At 37.4% G+C, this 16,301-nt stretch overlaps 1 protein-coding gene across 7 annotated transcripts in view; it reads right to left on the minus strand.

Annotated features, from left to right (window-relative positions):
- NEK1 (NIMA related kinase 1) overlaps positions 1 to 16,301 on the minus strand; it is a 233,037-nt gene that overhangs the window by 27,437 nt on the left and 189,299 nt on the right. For all 7 annotated transcript variants that reach the window (XM_079926984.1, XM_079926982.1, XM_079926986.1 and 4 more), the window contains 4 exons: positions 12,248 to 12,424; positions 9,930 to 10,050; positions 3,897 to 3,985; positions 2,569 to 2,801 (listed from right to left, as the gene is read on the minus strand). In XM_079926984.1, coding sequence (XP_079783110.1) covers positions 2,569 to 2,801; positions 3,897 to 3,985; positions 9,930 to 10,050; positions 12,248 to 12,424 — 620 coding nt within the window. The remainder of the gene's footprint in view (positions 1 to 2,568; positions 2,802 to 3,896; positions 3,986 to 9,929; positions 10,051 to 12,247; positions 12,425 to 16,301) is intronic.

Below are 16,301 nucleotides of genomic sequence, written 5' to 3' on the forward strand. Positions count from 1 at the left end.
GATAGTTATGCAAGTATAGTTAAAATTTTCCATCTTCTTTTCTCAGCAACTAATAGTTAATATAGACCAAAAAAAATCAGTCAAGATAAAGAAAACATGAACAACACCACTGGACTTAATCTTGACATTTACAGAACAATTCACCCAACGACAGAAGAATCTATACTCTTTTAAGGAGATCTTTTAGTAGGAGTGGCTGCAGCAAAGGAAACCGGAAAGGGACAATGAATGCAGAGGAAAACCAGGAAAGTATGATACGCAGGATGCCTACAGATAAAATGATTATAAAAGAAGGTGTATATCAACTCTGTTGAAACAAAAGTCAAGAAAGGTGAGAGAAAAAGGTACAGGGAACTTGATAATGTACTGGTAACTGGTGATTTTGGCAAGAGAAGCTTCAGTGGAGAAGTGGGCTGACAACCACAGTGGAATGTACTGGGAAGTGAGTGGTGGGGACACTGCAAAAATACAACAAACAGAAGTGCAGTGGGAGCAGGGGAGGATGTGTGCTTACGGGAAGTTTGCCATTTATGGTGGGACCTGTTAGAGCAGGTGTCCTGTGGGAATAACCCATCACAGAGAAAGACGTTCATGACGCAGGCTGGAGGGCAAAAGTAAAGGAGTGCCTTCTTTAAGAAGGTGAGGGAGGTTAGGATCCAAAGCTCAAGAAGGATTTCCTTTAATAAAAAAAGAGACAAAAGTAGTATGACTTAGCATTTAAAAAAACAAAAATCTTTTAACAAAAATCTCTGTAGGAGGTTAAATTATCCCATTTTAGTAAACGGATTATATAAACGCTTATAAATAGTTTTCACCTTTTCTTCATGATTCAAAGCCACCATTATGAACACTGATTATTTACTATTTTGGCACAGTGATGAACTCTCATGATCTCAGAAATTTACGGGACAGGCAGGCATGACTTTCTGTCCTTGCCTTAAATGGCTATAGACTGCTTTGATTTTCCAGAGATTTTTCTTGTCCCCTCCCTCTACATGAAATCTGCTTTGCTGTGAGTAAGTCCAGAGTAAGTACTTCTACAGAACTACTAAGGCTGAACTAAGGTCATGAAAGGAAATCAAGTAATCAAATGTATTATTCAGTTAAAAGTCCATTAACTTTTATAGACAGCAGTAAGTTATTAAAAAGCTTTGGGATAAAGAAAGCTATACACCTTCACGACAAAAGTAAGTACATGAATCATACGGTGATCCTTTTCTGCCCACCAAAGATTCACTAAGTTTACACCTTTGAAAATCTGAATGCTATCAGATAAGTGAGAGAATTTAGCCGTCTCTACATTTAAGAAAATCATAAGAAAATACTCCACAAAGTAAAAACATATCCATCTGGAAAATTAAACTGAAAATAATTTTTCATTTAAAAAATATTTTAAAAACAGTTAAGGACAAGAGAATTCAGGTAATTCATTCATATGCAGAGTTAAATATATGAAAAATGTTCAACCCACTGGTAAAAACAGAAATATAAACTTTAAAGAGTTGATACCATTACTCATTCATTAAACACACAATTTTTAAGTAAATGATAATAGTTGGTATTATTTAGAGTATGAACTCTCACATACTATTTATAGCACTATACCATGTTTCTTGAAGGAAAATCAGACATTATACAATATACTCTTTTGAATTACACTTACAGAAATTTATTTTATGGAAATAATTGTGAATATGAACAAAGATACAGATGAATGTGGTTATAACAACAAAAAAAATTGAAATCTAAAGGCCCAACAATAAAAACAGATTAAAGAAAGCATGATATAGCAGAACAATGGAATTTGTTGCCATTCAGAAGGATATGAGAGAATATTTGACAATATGACAAAATGCTGTTTTTGTAAAAATAACATTTGTAATAATTTTATGATATGTACTAAATAGAAAAGCAGGTTACAAAAAGTATGCAGAATATCCTATTTTGTTAAAAAGTTACATATATATAAAAATTACATATATGAAAAGTAATATAACAAAATGATACGTGATTACTTACATTTCTAAATTTTCTATATGTTCTAATCTCTTAATAAGAAAAAAATTGGTTACCTATTTTTAAAACAGAGAGTGAGAACAGATAAGAGGTCTGGAAAACTTTTACCAGAAAGTGCAGATGCACACCTACTAATCCTTCTAGGCATAAATTAGGCAACACAGCACTTCTATCCCTTTAAGACATAATGCTCAAGCTTAGTCTAATACTAAAAATGGAATTTGGGTTGGGAATGGGAAAGGGGGACAGAATAAGAGGGTGTAAGAGGGATGTTCTGCTCAAATAAAAGTAGACCCTATGAAGAGACCCTGCACATGGAGCCAACGAGGCAGCCTTTGTCCTAGCTGTACTCTCAGTGGCAATTTCTTTTCAGGATTGGAGAGAAGATGGAGGGGTTTTCTTGTTTCTGTTTATTTTGATGAGTGTGTTTTTGTGTGTATGTGTTTGTGTTTTTAAGGGATTAAAACTCAATATTATAGCTTATCAAAGAAAAATAGTAAATGTGCCATGTTTTCAAATGGATAACGTTTTCCATCTGAGGAGCATACTTGCCTTTGGGTTGTTTGCATCAAATAGACCAGTTGAAAGTCCAATCAGCAAGGAATTCTGTTTTTTATTTCTTCGTGGTGAACCAGAGTGAGATCGAAGTGGAGAGGATTCTTCTGGTGAACAGAGGACTGACTGGACTTGAGAGGCTGCTTTCAAGTGTTTATGGAAAAATGGTTCTGGTTGCATAGATTCATCTACATCACACTCAGAGTGTGGAGAACCATCCACTCCAGGTTCTGTGGAATAAAGGAAAGATTACATGACAAGTCTATACAGTACTCAATGTGCTAAGTGATACTGGAAAAGTATACTATTTAACATGAATCATAGCAAAAAACTCCATGAAAAACAAAATCAAATATATATGTGACTTTATTACCTTATAAATAATCTTTAACCGGGTATGTTTTATTTTCAGAAAGGAGATTTAATTTGTTAAATTCTTCCATTATAACAGAAGTTCAAAAATGTGACACAAATGCAAGGACATGTGAAAAAGTACTGTTTAAACACTCAACAGCTCCAGGTTATCTTTGTTCCTATAGGTTAGATATTAAAAAATTGTACTTCTTATATTTTAATTAATACTATTAGAAATAAGACGACCACTTATTTAATGTCCTGAGATACTGGCTTAGCTTTGGCAAGCAACTCTTTTTGTTTTGAACATTCAGTAAGACAACTGACCAAAAAGTTACACTGCCCACATTGCCAAACAATACAGGCTTATAAATGCAGAGTCCAGCAGCCAATAAAAAGAATGAAATTCCGCCATTTGCAGCAACATGGACCTGGAGAAAATAATGCTTAGTGAAATAAGTCAGGCAGAGAAAGACAAATACTGTACGATATAACTTATATGTGGAATATAAAAAATAATACAAATGAAGCTATGTACAAAACAGAAACAAATTCACAGACATAGAAAACAACCTTGTGTTTACCGAAAGGGAGAGGGAGTGGGAAGGACAAATTAGGAGTATGGGGTTAACAGATACACACTACTGTGCATAAAATAGATAACCAACAAATATAGTACAGGGTACAATACCCAATATCTTGTAATAACCTATAATGGAATCTAATCTGCAAATTAAGAAAATGAATCACTATGCTGTGCGCCTGAAACTAACACAATATTGTAAATCGACTATACTTCAAAAAAAATAATAAAAAAATAAATGTGGAGTCCAGTGCTCTATGCCTATTATATTTTTTAGATAATTCAGGTTAGTGATTAGCAATGCTCTCTATTAATATATAGTCCAAATAGAACAGGTTAGTGCTAACGACCTTCCGGAAAGTAATCAGGCCAATACAGTGATGCTCACCTACATGAACTTCACCAAGGGGATCCATGCTCCTCGGGGCTCCATCTTCAGAAACTTCATTTTGCTGAATGGTGATCCTATCTTCCAACCTGCCACAAATAGAAACACCAGTTACGAAAACATGGTTTACTAGAAATAAAACACTCTCAAATACAAAAGAGTGGGAGAAACAAAAAGAGTGGAACACAAGTTCACTAGAGCCCTGTGATCCCTCTTCTGAATACTCTTCTCACTTACACACACACTGTCTCTCATAAGCACAATCCTACGTTTCAGCTGTTCAAACCTTCACCAGTCACACTTATTCACAACAACCAGGCTCAACATTCTCATCCCAGTGGTTCCCAAAGTGCAGCCCCTAGACGTCAGCAACACATGGAGACCTGTGTGAAATGCAAATTCTCAGGCCCTGCCCTAGTCCTGTGAGTCAGGAACTTTGGGGGATAAGGCTGAGACAGTTGTTTTAAAATGTTGCAATGTTTGAGAACCACTTCTGTAAGCAATCAAAATGCCCCTTAATATCAGAGAATAGAAAACAATGATGATATACACTATGAAATATTATACAGCTATTTAAAAAATGAAGTAGAGATCTGTATAACCAGATATGGAATGATAGTCAAGATATATTATTAAGTAAGCAATTTTCAGACCAATTTATATTAAATGGTGTTAGGATCTGAAAAAATGCTGGGTAGCACAGTAAAAGGAATAGAATAATATGCACAAAAACGTTTTAACCCTTAAAGGGAATGAACTGATTTATGTAAAGAAGGACTCACAATTTTTATCTCAATACATGCTGGGAACTAAATGGATGTATTCATTTTTTAACAAAAATGTAAAAACTAGAAAAATATATTGCAAAAGTTGCCAGTAATTTATTTCTGGGGTTTTCGTTTATAAGGCAGTTTTAATTTTGCTAGTACTTTTTAGTCCATTTCAAATTTAAATGATTTTTCAGTTTTAAATTTTGAGCAATTTTCTATTTTTATTTCTAAAAGTTTTTCTTTATTTTTAATCATACAAGTAATACATTTCTTCATTTGAAATGTAATGTTCCTTGGTTTCTCAAAAAGTGAAACATAAAATTACCATATGCTGTGGCAATTCCACTCTTAAATATATATACTCAAAAGAACTGAATACAGGTGTGCAAACGTAGAATTGTACACCATGTTCATAGCAGTACTATTCAAAAGAACCAAAAGGCAGAAGTAACTCTGGAAATGACCCACCATCATCTGCTGAATGTCGTCAACTGCTCAATGGATAAACATATAGGGTATATTCATATAACGGAATATTATCCAGCTATAAAAAGGAATGAAGAACTGATACATCCTAAAACACAGATAAGCTTTGCAAACAGTATGATAAGTAAAAGAAGCCAGATGCAAAAAGCCACACACTGTACGGTTCCACAGGAAATGTCAAATCCAGAATAGGCAAATCCACAGAGACAGAAGCAGATCAGTGGTGCCAGGGGCTGGGGGAGGGGAACATGGGGAGTGGCTGCTTATGGGCACAGGCGTTCCTTTGGGGTTGAGAGAATGTTCTGGAACCATATAGTGGCAAATTGTATACTTTAAAATGATTAAAATGATAAATTTTACCTTAATTAAAAAAAAGTGATTCTTTTAGGAGTCCCCTAACCACTCAATTCCCAGTTGCCTTTACTGTTATCAGTTTTGTGTACATCTTACCATACTTTTCCCTTAAATTTACATACATGTATATTCACTTAAGGATATATAATAATTTTAATAGGATTATCATAGCATTACTCTAACATATGGAAATGTTTTTTATTCAATATAATTTTATTCTGTTAATCATTCAATATTTTGACATATTTCCACATTAATACATAGAGCTCCATTTTATTTCAGTGCTGCATACCCACTATGCAGTATATTGAGAACAGTATTTTAGGTACTTCCATATTAATGATTATTTAGACGATTTCAAATGATTTCCTATGACTCTCTTGCAATAAACATGCTTGTACAGCTTTGCATCCATGTCCAAGTCCAGCCCACCTCCTGTTTTCACAGATAAAGTTGCACTGGAGCAGCCATGCTCACCTGTTTATGTGTTACCTATGGCTGCTTTTGCAGAACAAAGGCAGAATTGAACAACTGCATCACAGACCATATGGTCTACACGGCCAAAAAAGTTTACAATCTGGCCCTTTACAGAAAACATTTGACAATCCTTGTTACAAGCACAGCAAAGGAAGGAACTTCCAATTACTTTTTAAGAAGGAAGATAAAAAGAACACCAAAATACAACAGTGATTTCCCATGACGAAAGGGAACTACAGATGACTGTCCAGAGTACTAATGCAAAAATCCTAAAATGAAGCATTAGCAAACAGAAGTACATTAAAATAGTAGCACATCATGGCCAAGTAGAGTTTACTAAGGTATGCAGGATAGTTCAATATTAGGTAACCTATTAATATAATTCATTATACCAATAGATAAAGGAAAACAATTATATGAATGATTCTATATGAATGGTTCCAATGGTTCCATAATTATCAAAATCCATAGATACCGAAAGGTCATTTGACAAAATACACTCCTGACTTTTTTAGCCAGTAAAATACGAGTAAATACTGCTCTGAGCTAGAAATTATAGTCATGCCTAACGAGGGTTAACATTAGAATCATTTCACTGAAATTAAGAACAAGACAAAGATAGCCCTATTTCCAATATTTAACACTGTATAAAAGGTATACTAAGCAATGCAACTGGAGAGAAAGAAACGAGTGTTAAAAAATACTGGAAAGGGCTTCCCTGGTGGCGCAGTAGTTCAAAGTCTGCCTGCCGATGCAGGGGACACGGGTTCGTGCCCCAGTCTGGGAAGATCCCACATGCTGCGGAACGGCTGGGCCCGTGAGCCATGGCCGCTGAACCTGCGCGTCCGGAGCCTGTGCTCCGCAACGGGAGAGGCCATGACAGTGAGAGGCCTGCGTACCGCAAAACAAACAAACAAACAAAAAAACTGGAAAGACATAAAGCCATCATTATTTTCATATGATATGACTGTATATCTGAAAAATACAAAAGATTCAACTGAAAATCATGAACGATAGTAGATACCAGTAAGATGGTGGGGTACAAAATCAATATAAAGAAATCCACAGCTTTCATATATACAACCTTCTAGTTACAAGATCTCACAGAGGAATAGGCACCATTTACAACACCAAACAAAAGATAATAAAGCTAGGAATAAGCTTACCCATAAAAGCACAAAGCCTAGATAAAGAAAACTCCCAAGTTGATCATAAAACAAGGCCTATTCTGTTCTTCTTGGACAGGAAGAACACACACAGCATGTTCATGTCCCTGCATTAATTTATGATAGCGTCCCGATAAAATATAAACTGATTTTTTTTATGTGAGGGAAGGTGGGCTAAATTTAATAAATTCTAAATTCAGATGAAAAGTTATACAGGCAAGAAGAGCGATGAAAGTGAATAAGCCTTACATGATCTTAAAATATATTTTACATTTTAATTAAAACAGTGTGTACCAGCACACTGAACAAAGATCAATGGAACAGGAAAATAAAGTATATGCATGAACCCAAATAATTAAGAAAATTCAGTACATATTAAAAGTGGCATTTTAAATCTGTGCAGGAAAGGTGGGCTCTTTAATAAATGGAGTTACGACAACTGTGTAGCCATCTGGAAGAAAAACCGAGTCCATGGACACCAGGATAAATTCCAAATAGATCAAAGAGGTAAATGTAAGAAGTGCCTACATGAAATTACCAGAAGAAAAGACTGAAATACTCTTTCAAAACCTTAGAGAAAACCAAGTTTCTCTGAATAATTATCAAAATCCAGGTAAACATGACAACGCAAAAACAAGCAACCAAAAAACTTCTGCATGGCAAAAAAATAAAACGTAAGTGACCAACAGTGAAAAAATAGTTACAATTCACATAATAACCAAGGCAAATATTTAAGGAGTTCTTAAATTTATCAAAGACCAACCGAATTTTAAAAATGGGTCAAAGATGTAAACAGGGAATTCACAGAAAAGGAAATACAAATGCGACTTAAACATCTGAAAAGATGTGCTCAACTCTACTAATAAAAAGAGATAAACTAAGACCCCAAACTGAGATACTACTTTTTACCTATCAGATTGGCAAAAATCAAAAACTTTGGTAATAAAAGCTTGGAAAGGCTGTGGGGAAAACAGGAGGTTTCATACATTCTTTCTGAGTGCATAAACTAGTACAATCCCTGGGGAGAATAATAATTGCATTTATAAAATCATACTTCTTTGTCTCTATCCTCCAGATACACAGTAGTCCCCCCTTACCCACAGGGGGATATAGTTCAGGACCCCCAGTGGATGCCTGAAACATGGACAGAACCAAACTATGTTTTCCGTTCATGCCTTTTACCCACAAATTTAATTCCTTTTCATCTTAACTAAGCACCTATCACACCCTGTAGGTGTAACTTTTTTTTTTTTTTTTTTCCCGGTACGCGGGCCTCTCACTGTTGTGGCCTCTCCCGTTGCGGAGCACGGGCTCCGGACGCGCAGGCTCAGCGGCCATGGCTCACGTGCCCAGCCGCTCCGCGGCACGTGGGATCCTCCCGGACCGGGGCACAAACCCGTATCTCCTGCATCGGCAGGCGGACTCCCAACCACTGCGCCACCAGGGAAGCCCTGTAGGTGTAACTTTTGCAGTTTGAGGTTCGACAGCAAAACTAGCACAGATTTCCTTTTCCATCTTCACAACTTCATAGAAGTTTCATTCTTAACATAGACCTTAGCAACCTCAGGTATACGATTTTTTTCTTTCTGTTAGGTTGAGAACTTTCACCTTTCACTTAAAGGAAGCATCTTGTGGCTTCTCTTTGGCACATCCGAACTGCTAGCATCACTACTCTTGTGCTTTCGGGCTGTTATTAAGCAAAATAACGGTCACATGAACACGAGCACTGGGACACCCAGACAGCAGCTCTAATAACCTAGACGGCTACTAAGTGACTGACACGCAGGTAGCACACACATGTGGACAGGCTGATGGACAGGCTGAATGAAGGGATGGTTCACATCCTGCACAGGAAACATGGGGACAGCAGGATATGTCACACCACTCAGAACAGCACACAATTTAAAACTTATGAATGTGTATTTCTGGAGTTTTCCATTTCATATTTTCAGACTGTGGTTGATGGCAGGTAACTGAAACCATGAAGAGCGAAACCCTGTTGAATAAGGGGGGATGACTGTACTTATATACATGTAAAATACCCTTATTATTTAGGTTATCCACTATAGCATCATTTGTAGTATCAACTACTGTAGGAGACTAATCAGAGTTATAGTATATTCATACAATGGACTACTACATAGCCATGAAATAACAAAAAAAGAGGAAGCTCTCTGTGTGTTAGTATGAAAAAATTCCCAGGTTACTGACTAAAATAAAAAATGTGTACATTATACTAACAACTGTATTTAAAAGCGAGGGAGACTGTATATTCACTTCTGCTTCTGTTTATGTTAATATTCATTACTATTAAACATGTCTGGAAAGAGGAGAGAGTGGGAATTTGCTGGATGGGGATAGAAGTGGGAAAGAGACTTTTCATTGTTTATCTTTATACACTTGCGGATTTCTGAACCACATGAATGTAATATCTATTCCCAAATTAAACTATTTTTTTTTTTTTTTTTCAGTACACGGGCCTCTCACTGCTGTGGCCTCTCCCGTTGCGGAGCACAGGCTCCAGACGCGCAGGGGCAGCGGCCATGGCTCACGGGCCCAGCCGCTCCGCGGCATGTGGGATCTTCCTGGACCGGGACACGAACCCGTGTCCCCTGCATCGGCAGGCGGACTCTCAACCACTGCGCCACCAGGGAAGCCCTAAACTATTTTTATAAGGTATTATAATACGATTTAATATAATATTGGGTTATTACACTATTTCTTTAAAAGGTATTACAAAAAGGGACCAGGTTTTGAAATGTAAGAAAGAGGTAACGTACTCAGCCTCCTTTGCTTCTTTAATCTCACTAACCCACACGTCGAGTACAGGGCATTGCAAGCCACCGTCCCCGTCTGCTCTACTTGGCTCCTGTAGAAATTCTGCTTCCAAGTCATCAGGCTCTGCACGGCGAAACATAACAAGAAAGAGGTCTCAAAGCAAAATCCATTTAGAGAAAATGGAATAAACCTCCTATAAATTATCATACCTAGTTTTAGGCTAAAGTATTAATAGTAATTACAATGAAAAATTTAATATTTTATCTATAGATCTTTAATCTTACTGTGTTGACTCTCTAGTTGTTTCTGAAATAACAGACTTTTCCTTGTGCATTTTCACTGCAATAAAAATACCCCAAAGAAATACAGTACACTGTATTTTGATTATTATAAAAAATTTTCTCTTCATTAAAATTTCAGTAATATGTAAATTGCTTTCTTGAAGGTATAAAAACTAGTTTAAAGAACAACACTATCTGTGGTTAGAAATATGGAAGGGGAGAAGATATTATTGATTAGTTACTGATGGGAAAGTTCAATCATCAAAAAAAACAAACAAAAAAACACCAAACACCCCATTACCTGGACTTTTACAATGATATTGAGAACATAATTGGAGTGCACTAAATCTATTTCCCTAGACTCTCAGACAATTAACAACCAGGGTACTACCTCTGTTTTCTGGCAGTGGCTCATTTTTCAACTGGGTGATAGCTCCTAGAAGTAAATAGTAATGAGAAATGGTTTCTGTCTTCATTTGTTAACTTTTCTTTTTCTTCTCCAGTTCTTATTTCAGCCACCATGACCACCGCTTTTTTTCCTCAAATCCAGATACTCTTTCCTTCTGTATTTTAAAAGTTTCCAATCAGCTGTCCAGTTTAGAAAGATGATTGGTACTGTACCAATCTTTAAAGTTCTTATCTTTCACTCAAATGATTTTTTGGTCATGCATACGAGGTAAGCAATTGGGGGAGGGGGATCCTTAAAATTTTTTTTAAATGAGTATTTGTTCTCTAACACCTTAAGCCCTATCAATATGACTCATTCTACAAACTAGATTTGTCAATGTACTGCCCATAAAGTCGAAAGTATTTACTATGTGACTCTCTTAGAAGAAGTTGCCAACTCTTGTATTAGGCTATACAGCCTCTATTATATGCCTAACAGGGTTTTTCTTTGTTTCTTTTTAAGAAAAGGCGTAAGGTACATGTTAACTATGATTCTAATGAATAAGACTATTTACGTAACTATTAAATTACTATGGTGAATTAAAGACAACCACACATGAAGCAAGGTGTCCAGCGTTCCTCTCATCTAGAAGGGACTCTTTTGCCCCTCTCCTTGAGTTTGCCCCGGCAGTGAGATCGCCTGGACCAGCTGAGTACAGCTGGCGTCTTGTAAGCCAGTTCCACGTCCAGCCTTGAAGAGAACTGGCAGCTTCCACCTTGGAATCTGGAAGCCTAAGCCACAATGAAAGAACTTCAACGATCCTGCAAAGACCACATGGCAAGGCCCTGACACTAAGCTAAGGGGCGGGACGCAGTGGAACAGGCCCAGCCAAGCGCTGCCGAGATGCCACAAGTGGGAGTGACACCATCTCCCACCCTCCAAGGAGGTGCAGCTGACAGCTCAACACCACTGAGCGATGCCAGCTGATGCCACAAGGAGGAGGAGAACCTTCCCAATTCCTTATGCACAAAAGTGTGAGATAAAACAGTTCTTTTAAGTCACTAAGTTCGGGGAGCAATCTGCTTTGTAGCACTAGATAAGTAACACAGAATTTCATATCTGAAGGTGGGGTGCTGCCATGACAAAGCTTCTACAAGAACAAGCGGCTTCTGCAAGTACAAGCGGCTTCCACCTGGGGATCTGGAAGCCCTGTGAGACGTCAGACCACCCTGCTGCAAAGAGTGCATAGAAAGGCCTGGAGACTGCATGAAGCGGAAGGGGCGAGCCGGGCCCAGCCTCTGAGCTGTACCTGTCAGGACACCAGCTAAGCCCTCTCGGACCCATGAGACCAGATGATCACAGAGACAAGAGCACATGGATTAGAAAAGCACATGGCTGAGCCAGACATTGACTCAATTCCCAACACACAAAATCAGGAGACAGAGTAAAATGGCTGTTCTTTTAACACGAGGTTTTGGGGTGATTTGCTATGTGGCGATAAAAAAAAAAGACCAGTTACTAGAAAAACGAGTGAACTTAATTTGAGATGAATCACCCAAACATATATACATATTTTGAAGATCTGTTTATAAAGAAGACATTAAAGTCTTATTAAATCAAATCAATCTCATTTTGCCCCATTAAAACATACCATCCAAATTTCCTTCTGGTTTCAATGCCGTCTGTGGAGATGGCTCACTAAAGTTTGGACTGTCTGTCTCAACAGAAGAATCAACAGTAGCTGATGGATTCATTTCAGGTGAAATACATTTTATTTTTTCTTCTCCAGTAATTAAGGGTTTGCACTCCTCCCCTTGAGGAGAAATCTCTGAAACAACAAAAAGATGAAAAATCATGCTACATTCTCAAAGTGACTTGAATTTTGTCTGTAACAGCACTTAGAACAAAGTTCATTATTACAGCAGGTAATTACTGGGTAAGTTCTGTAATGTACTAGAAATTAATAAATGATTAAGGCACATGATAGGCACACAATTCAAACTGGAAAGGCATTTTTGTTATAAAGACATTGTTTTTCAGGCTTTTCAGATCAGTTAGAAAAATGTTTGCCTTTACTTAAAATCACAGCTCTCATTAAATTTAAAAGTGAGATAGTACTAAAACTCACTTGACAAGTATTCTGGACTTAGACATTTCAGCATTAAAGCAAGTTAGGGGTTTCCCTGGTGGCGCAGTGGTTGAGAGTCCGCCTGCCGATGCAGGGGACACGGGTTCATGCCCCGGTCCGGGAAGATCCCACATGCCACGGAGTGGCTGGGCCCGTGAGCCATGGCCGCTGAGCCTGCGCGTCCGGAGCCTGTGCTCCGCAACAGGAGAGGCCACAGCGGTGAGAGGCCCGTGTACCACAAAAAAAACCCCACAAAAAACAAAAAAAAAAATAAAAATAAGCAAGTTAGTACACATCAGTGCACTAACTTTTTTGAAAGTCTGACACCTAGGTTAATAGCTAATTTAGCGTGTCTGGGTGGTGGTCTCCACATGAGCACCCAGTGATACCGCTGCTCTAGTACCTAGTTCTCTACAGCAATATATATTCCCCTCTAAGCTCTGTGCCTCATCTGTAATCACTGATGACAAGCATGACTATGAAGCATGACCAAACTGTACAATTGAAAAGGATATTTTTCTAAAACTATGGTGAAATACACATGTGATATGGTTGACCCGCATGACTTTTCTATTTGCTGGGATTGGGTCTGCATTATGCCCATGGATAGAGATGTTAATGATTATGAATTATAAAAATCCCTTAAAATAAAAAAATTTTAAATCAAAAATTTCCCATGGGATAGAGACATATTTCAGTGTCAAGCATAAAGATTCTTAAATATACGGAATTAGGTTACATCATTCATATGTGTGTGATGTTGTAATAATACTCTCAAATTGATAAAAAGATTTCAATTTCTACCATTGTTGTATGAATGTAATTTTATTTTTTAATAACCACACTCATGTATGGTTTTGATTATCCCAGTTGAGTTATTGTGTATGTATGCATAGGAATGTTTTGTTCAAACATATTTTTGAATTTTCAATAATCATAAATCAAATCTTACCTTTATGTATAAAACCCTTTATATAATATAAAATATGTAATATTATACATAACATTCAGAATACAATTATTTTGGCATGTTCGTTTGTATTTTTAATGTCCCAGTTGCAGTAATTATTTGAAACACTGAAACTTGGTAATAGTCAATAAAGCTAAAAAAACCAAGTGGTAAAACAAATAAACAAATAAACAAAAATAAATTTCTAAGGTGGCTAACATACATTTCTAAGGTGGCTTACTTGCCTTTTCCTTTAGATGAAACTTTTACATATATATATAAATGTCAGAATGATATATTTATGTCCAAATGATATTTTTAAAATTATGAACTAAGTGTTTTTGTGTTTCTGGTAATTGCTCAGAGACTTCCCATACTTTAAACTGACACCAGGAGAGGATGGATTCAGCTCAGAAAGATGACTGCAGTTACCTGGAAGATGCCCAGGGCAGTCCCGTCCATTCCCAGGAGAAGCTCCTTTCCAGCTCACTACTGGGAGCCCCCCTAACACCCATTCTGTCTTAGCTAATCTGCTGGACTTCTGTCTGCACCAATAAGCCTTCCTGTATCTATCTGGGCTGGTCAGTACATGTCCATGATGTTTTCTTCTCCCTCCCTCGGTCACTCCAATGCTCACATCTTGGAGATCCTGTCATTCAGTACAGCTCCTCAAAAAGTTCACTGTTAAATACCCCACCTTCTAATTCCCAACATCCTGTGTTTCCACTCACCTCCCTCTACTACCCCAACTCTAAAGAATGTTACCTGACCAGGACCTAAAATGCACTGATCCTACCATGGCTTCTCTCCCCATCGTCCCCATTAAAATCCATCTACAGCCCATCATTAAAAACATTCTCTTCCATACATCCTCAACTCACGGTATTCACGGCAAAACCCCAACTCCACATCAATTCCATCTTCTGCCTGTCGTGTCTGAACACATGTGGCTGGAACAGTTGGAGAAAAACACAGAGCCTTGCTGCCTGGTCCCAACTTCAATTCATCATCACTGAAGTCAGGTGGGGCCTTGGTGTTGCCCATGTCCTTCTATAACACTGGGCTAGCAGGCACTGCCTGGTTCAGTTAACTCCTTAGGAAAAACAGTTGTGTACAGGTGCTTGTGAGCTGCTTTACTTCTTACTTCTTCCTGGTCAATGAGAACAGAACTACAGTGCTGTCCATGTTCTGGAACATCTTCCCTTCACCAAGCCTCATCGACAATGTGACAGTGGCAGAGGTCACATCTGTGCTCTGCTCATTCAGTCTAAGTGTTCTGCTATAAAATAGTGTCTATTAAAACCAGGAACAAGGATGCCAGATAGCGCTATGATTACTGAAGATTGCTCTGGAGGGTCTAACAATGCAGTGAGAAGGAAAGGGAATAATCAAATAAATACTGGACAAAAAACCCTATTTCTTATTACTGATGAGATAATCTGCACATTTATAAGATTTACGATGTCAAAAAAAACCTTAATAGATTTAATGAAATAATTCAGTAAGGAGTCTGGCTATAAAATTTTACATAGCTGGGTAACAGAAAGAATAGCTTTATTTTAACGAGAAATAACAACCTAGGGAAATGGAAAAAATACATCATCTATATTATAATAAAGACAAAAATATACCCATTGTATAAAAATAAATTTACCAAAAAAGGTTTTAGAACTTAAACGAACAAAACAAAATGTTACTGAAAAACACAGAACAAGACTGGTGCAAAAAGAAAGACATATTTAAATTCTTGAAATAAAAAAAATTCCAAAAATCATGGGGACTTCGCTGGTGGTCCAGTGGTTAAGACTCCGCCTTCCAATGCAGGCGGTGTGGGTTCGATCCCTGGTCGGGGATTCCACATGCCGCGGGGTGCAGCCAAAAATTTAAAGAAAAAAAATTCCAAAAATCAATATACAAATGTAATACAATTCTAATCATAAAACTCAATTAGATAAAGTGAACTTAAAATTCCTTTGAAATAACAATTGTCTAAAAACAACCAAGGATGGGACTTCCCTGGTGGCACAGTGGTTAAGAGTCCACCTGCCAATGCAGGGGATGTGGGTTCGAGCCCTGGTCCGGGAAGATCCCACATGCTGCAGAGCAACTAAGTCCGTGCGCCACAACTACTGAGTCTGCACTCTGGAGCCCGCGAGCCACATCTACTGAGCCCGCATGCTACAACTACTGAAGCCCATGCACCTAGAGCCCATGCTCCACAGCAAGAGAAGCCACCACAATGAGAAGCCCGCACACTGCAATGAACAGTAGCCCATGCTCGCCGCAGCTAGAGAAAGCCTGCGCACAGCAACAAAGACCCAACACAGCCAAAATTAAATAAATAAATAACTTAATTATTTTAAAAAATACTACTATAAAAAAAGTAAAATAAAAACAACCAAGGAAAATATTTTAGAATTCCAACTAGGTTAAAGATTATATACGTACATGCATGCAAATGTGTACACATGCCTGTTATCTATCTATCTAATCCAAAGATTTGCCAAATTTTTCACCCAATAAAGGAAATTCAGAAGATATAAATAAAAGATATACTTGCATGGAAATTTTAAAAAAAGAAAAAAAAAACTCTGTATGGCCAAAAATAGCATAAAAATAAGTGAAATA

The sequence above is a fragment of the Stenella coeruleoalba genome (assembly GCF_951394435.1).
Source record: "Stenella coeruleoalba genome assembly, chromosome: 7".
Classification (NCBI taxonomy): Eukaryota; Metazoa; Chordata; class Mammalia; order Artiodactyla; family Delphinidae; genus Stenella; species Stenella coeruleoalba.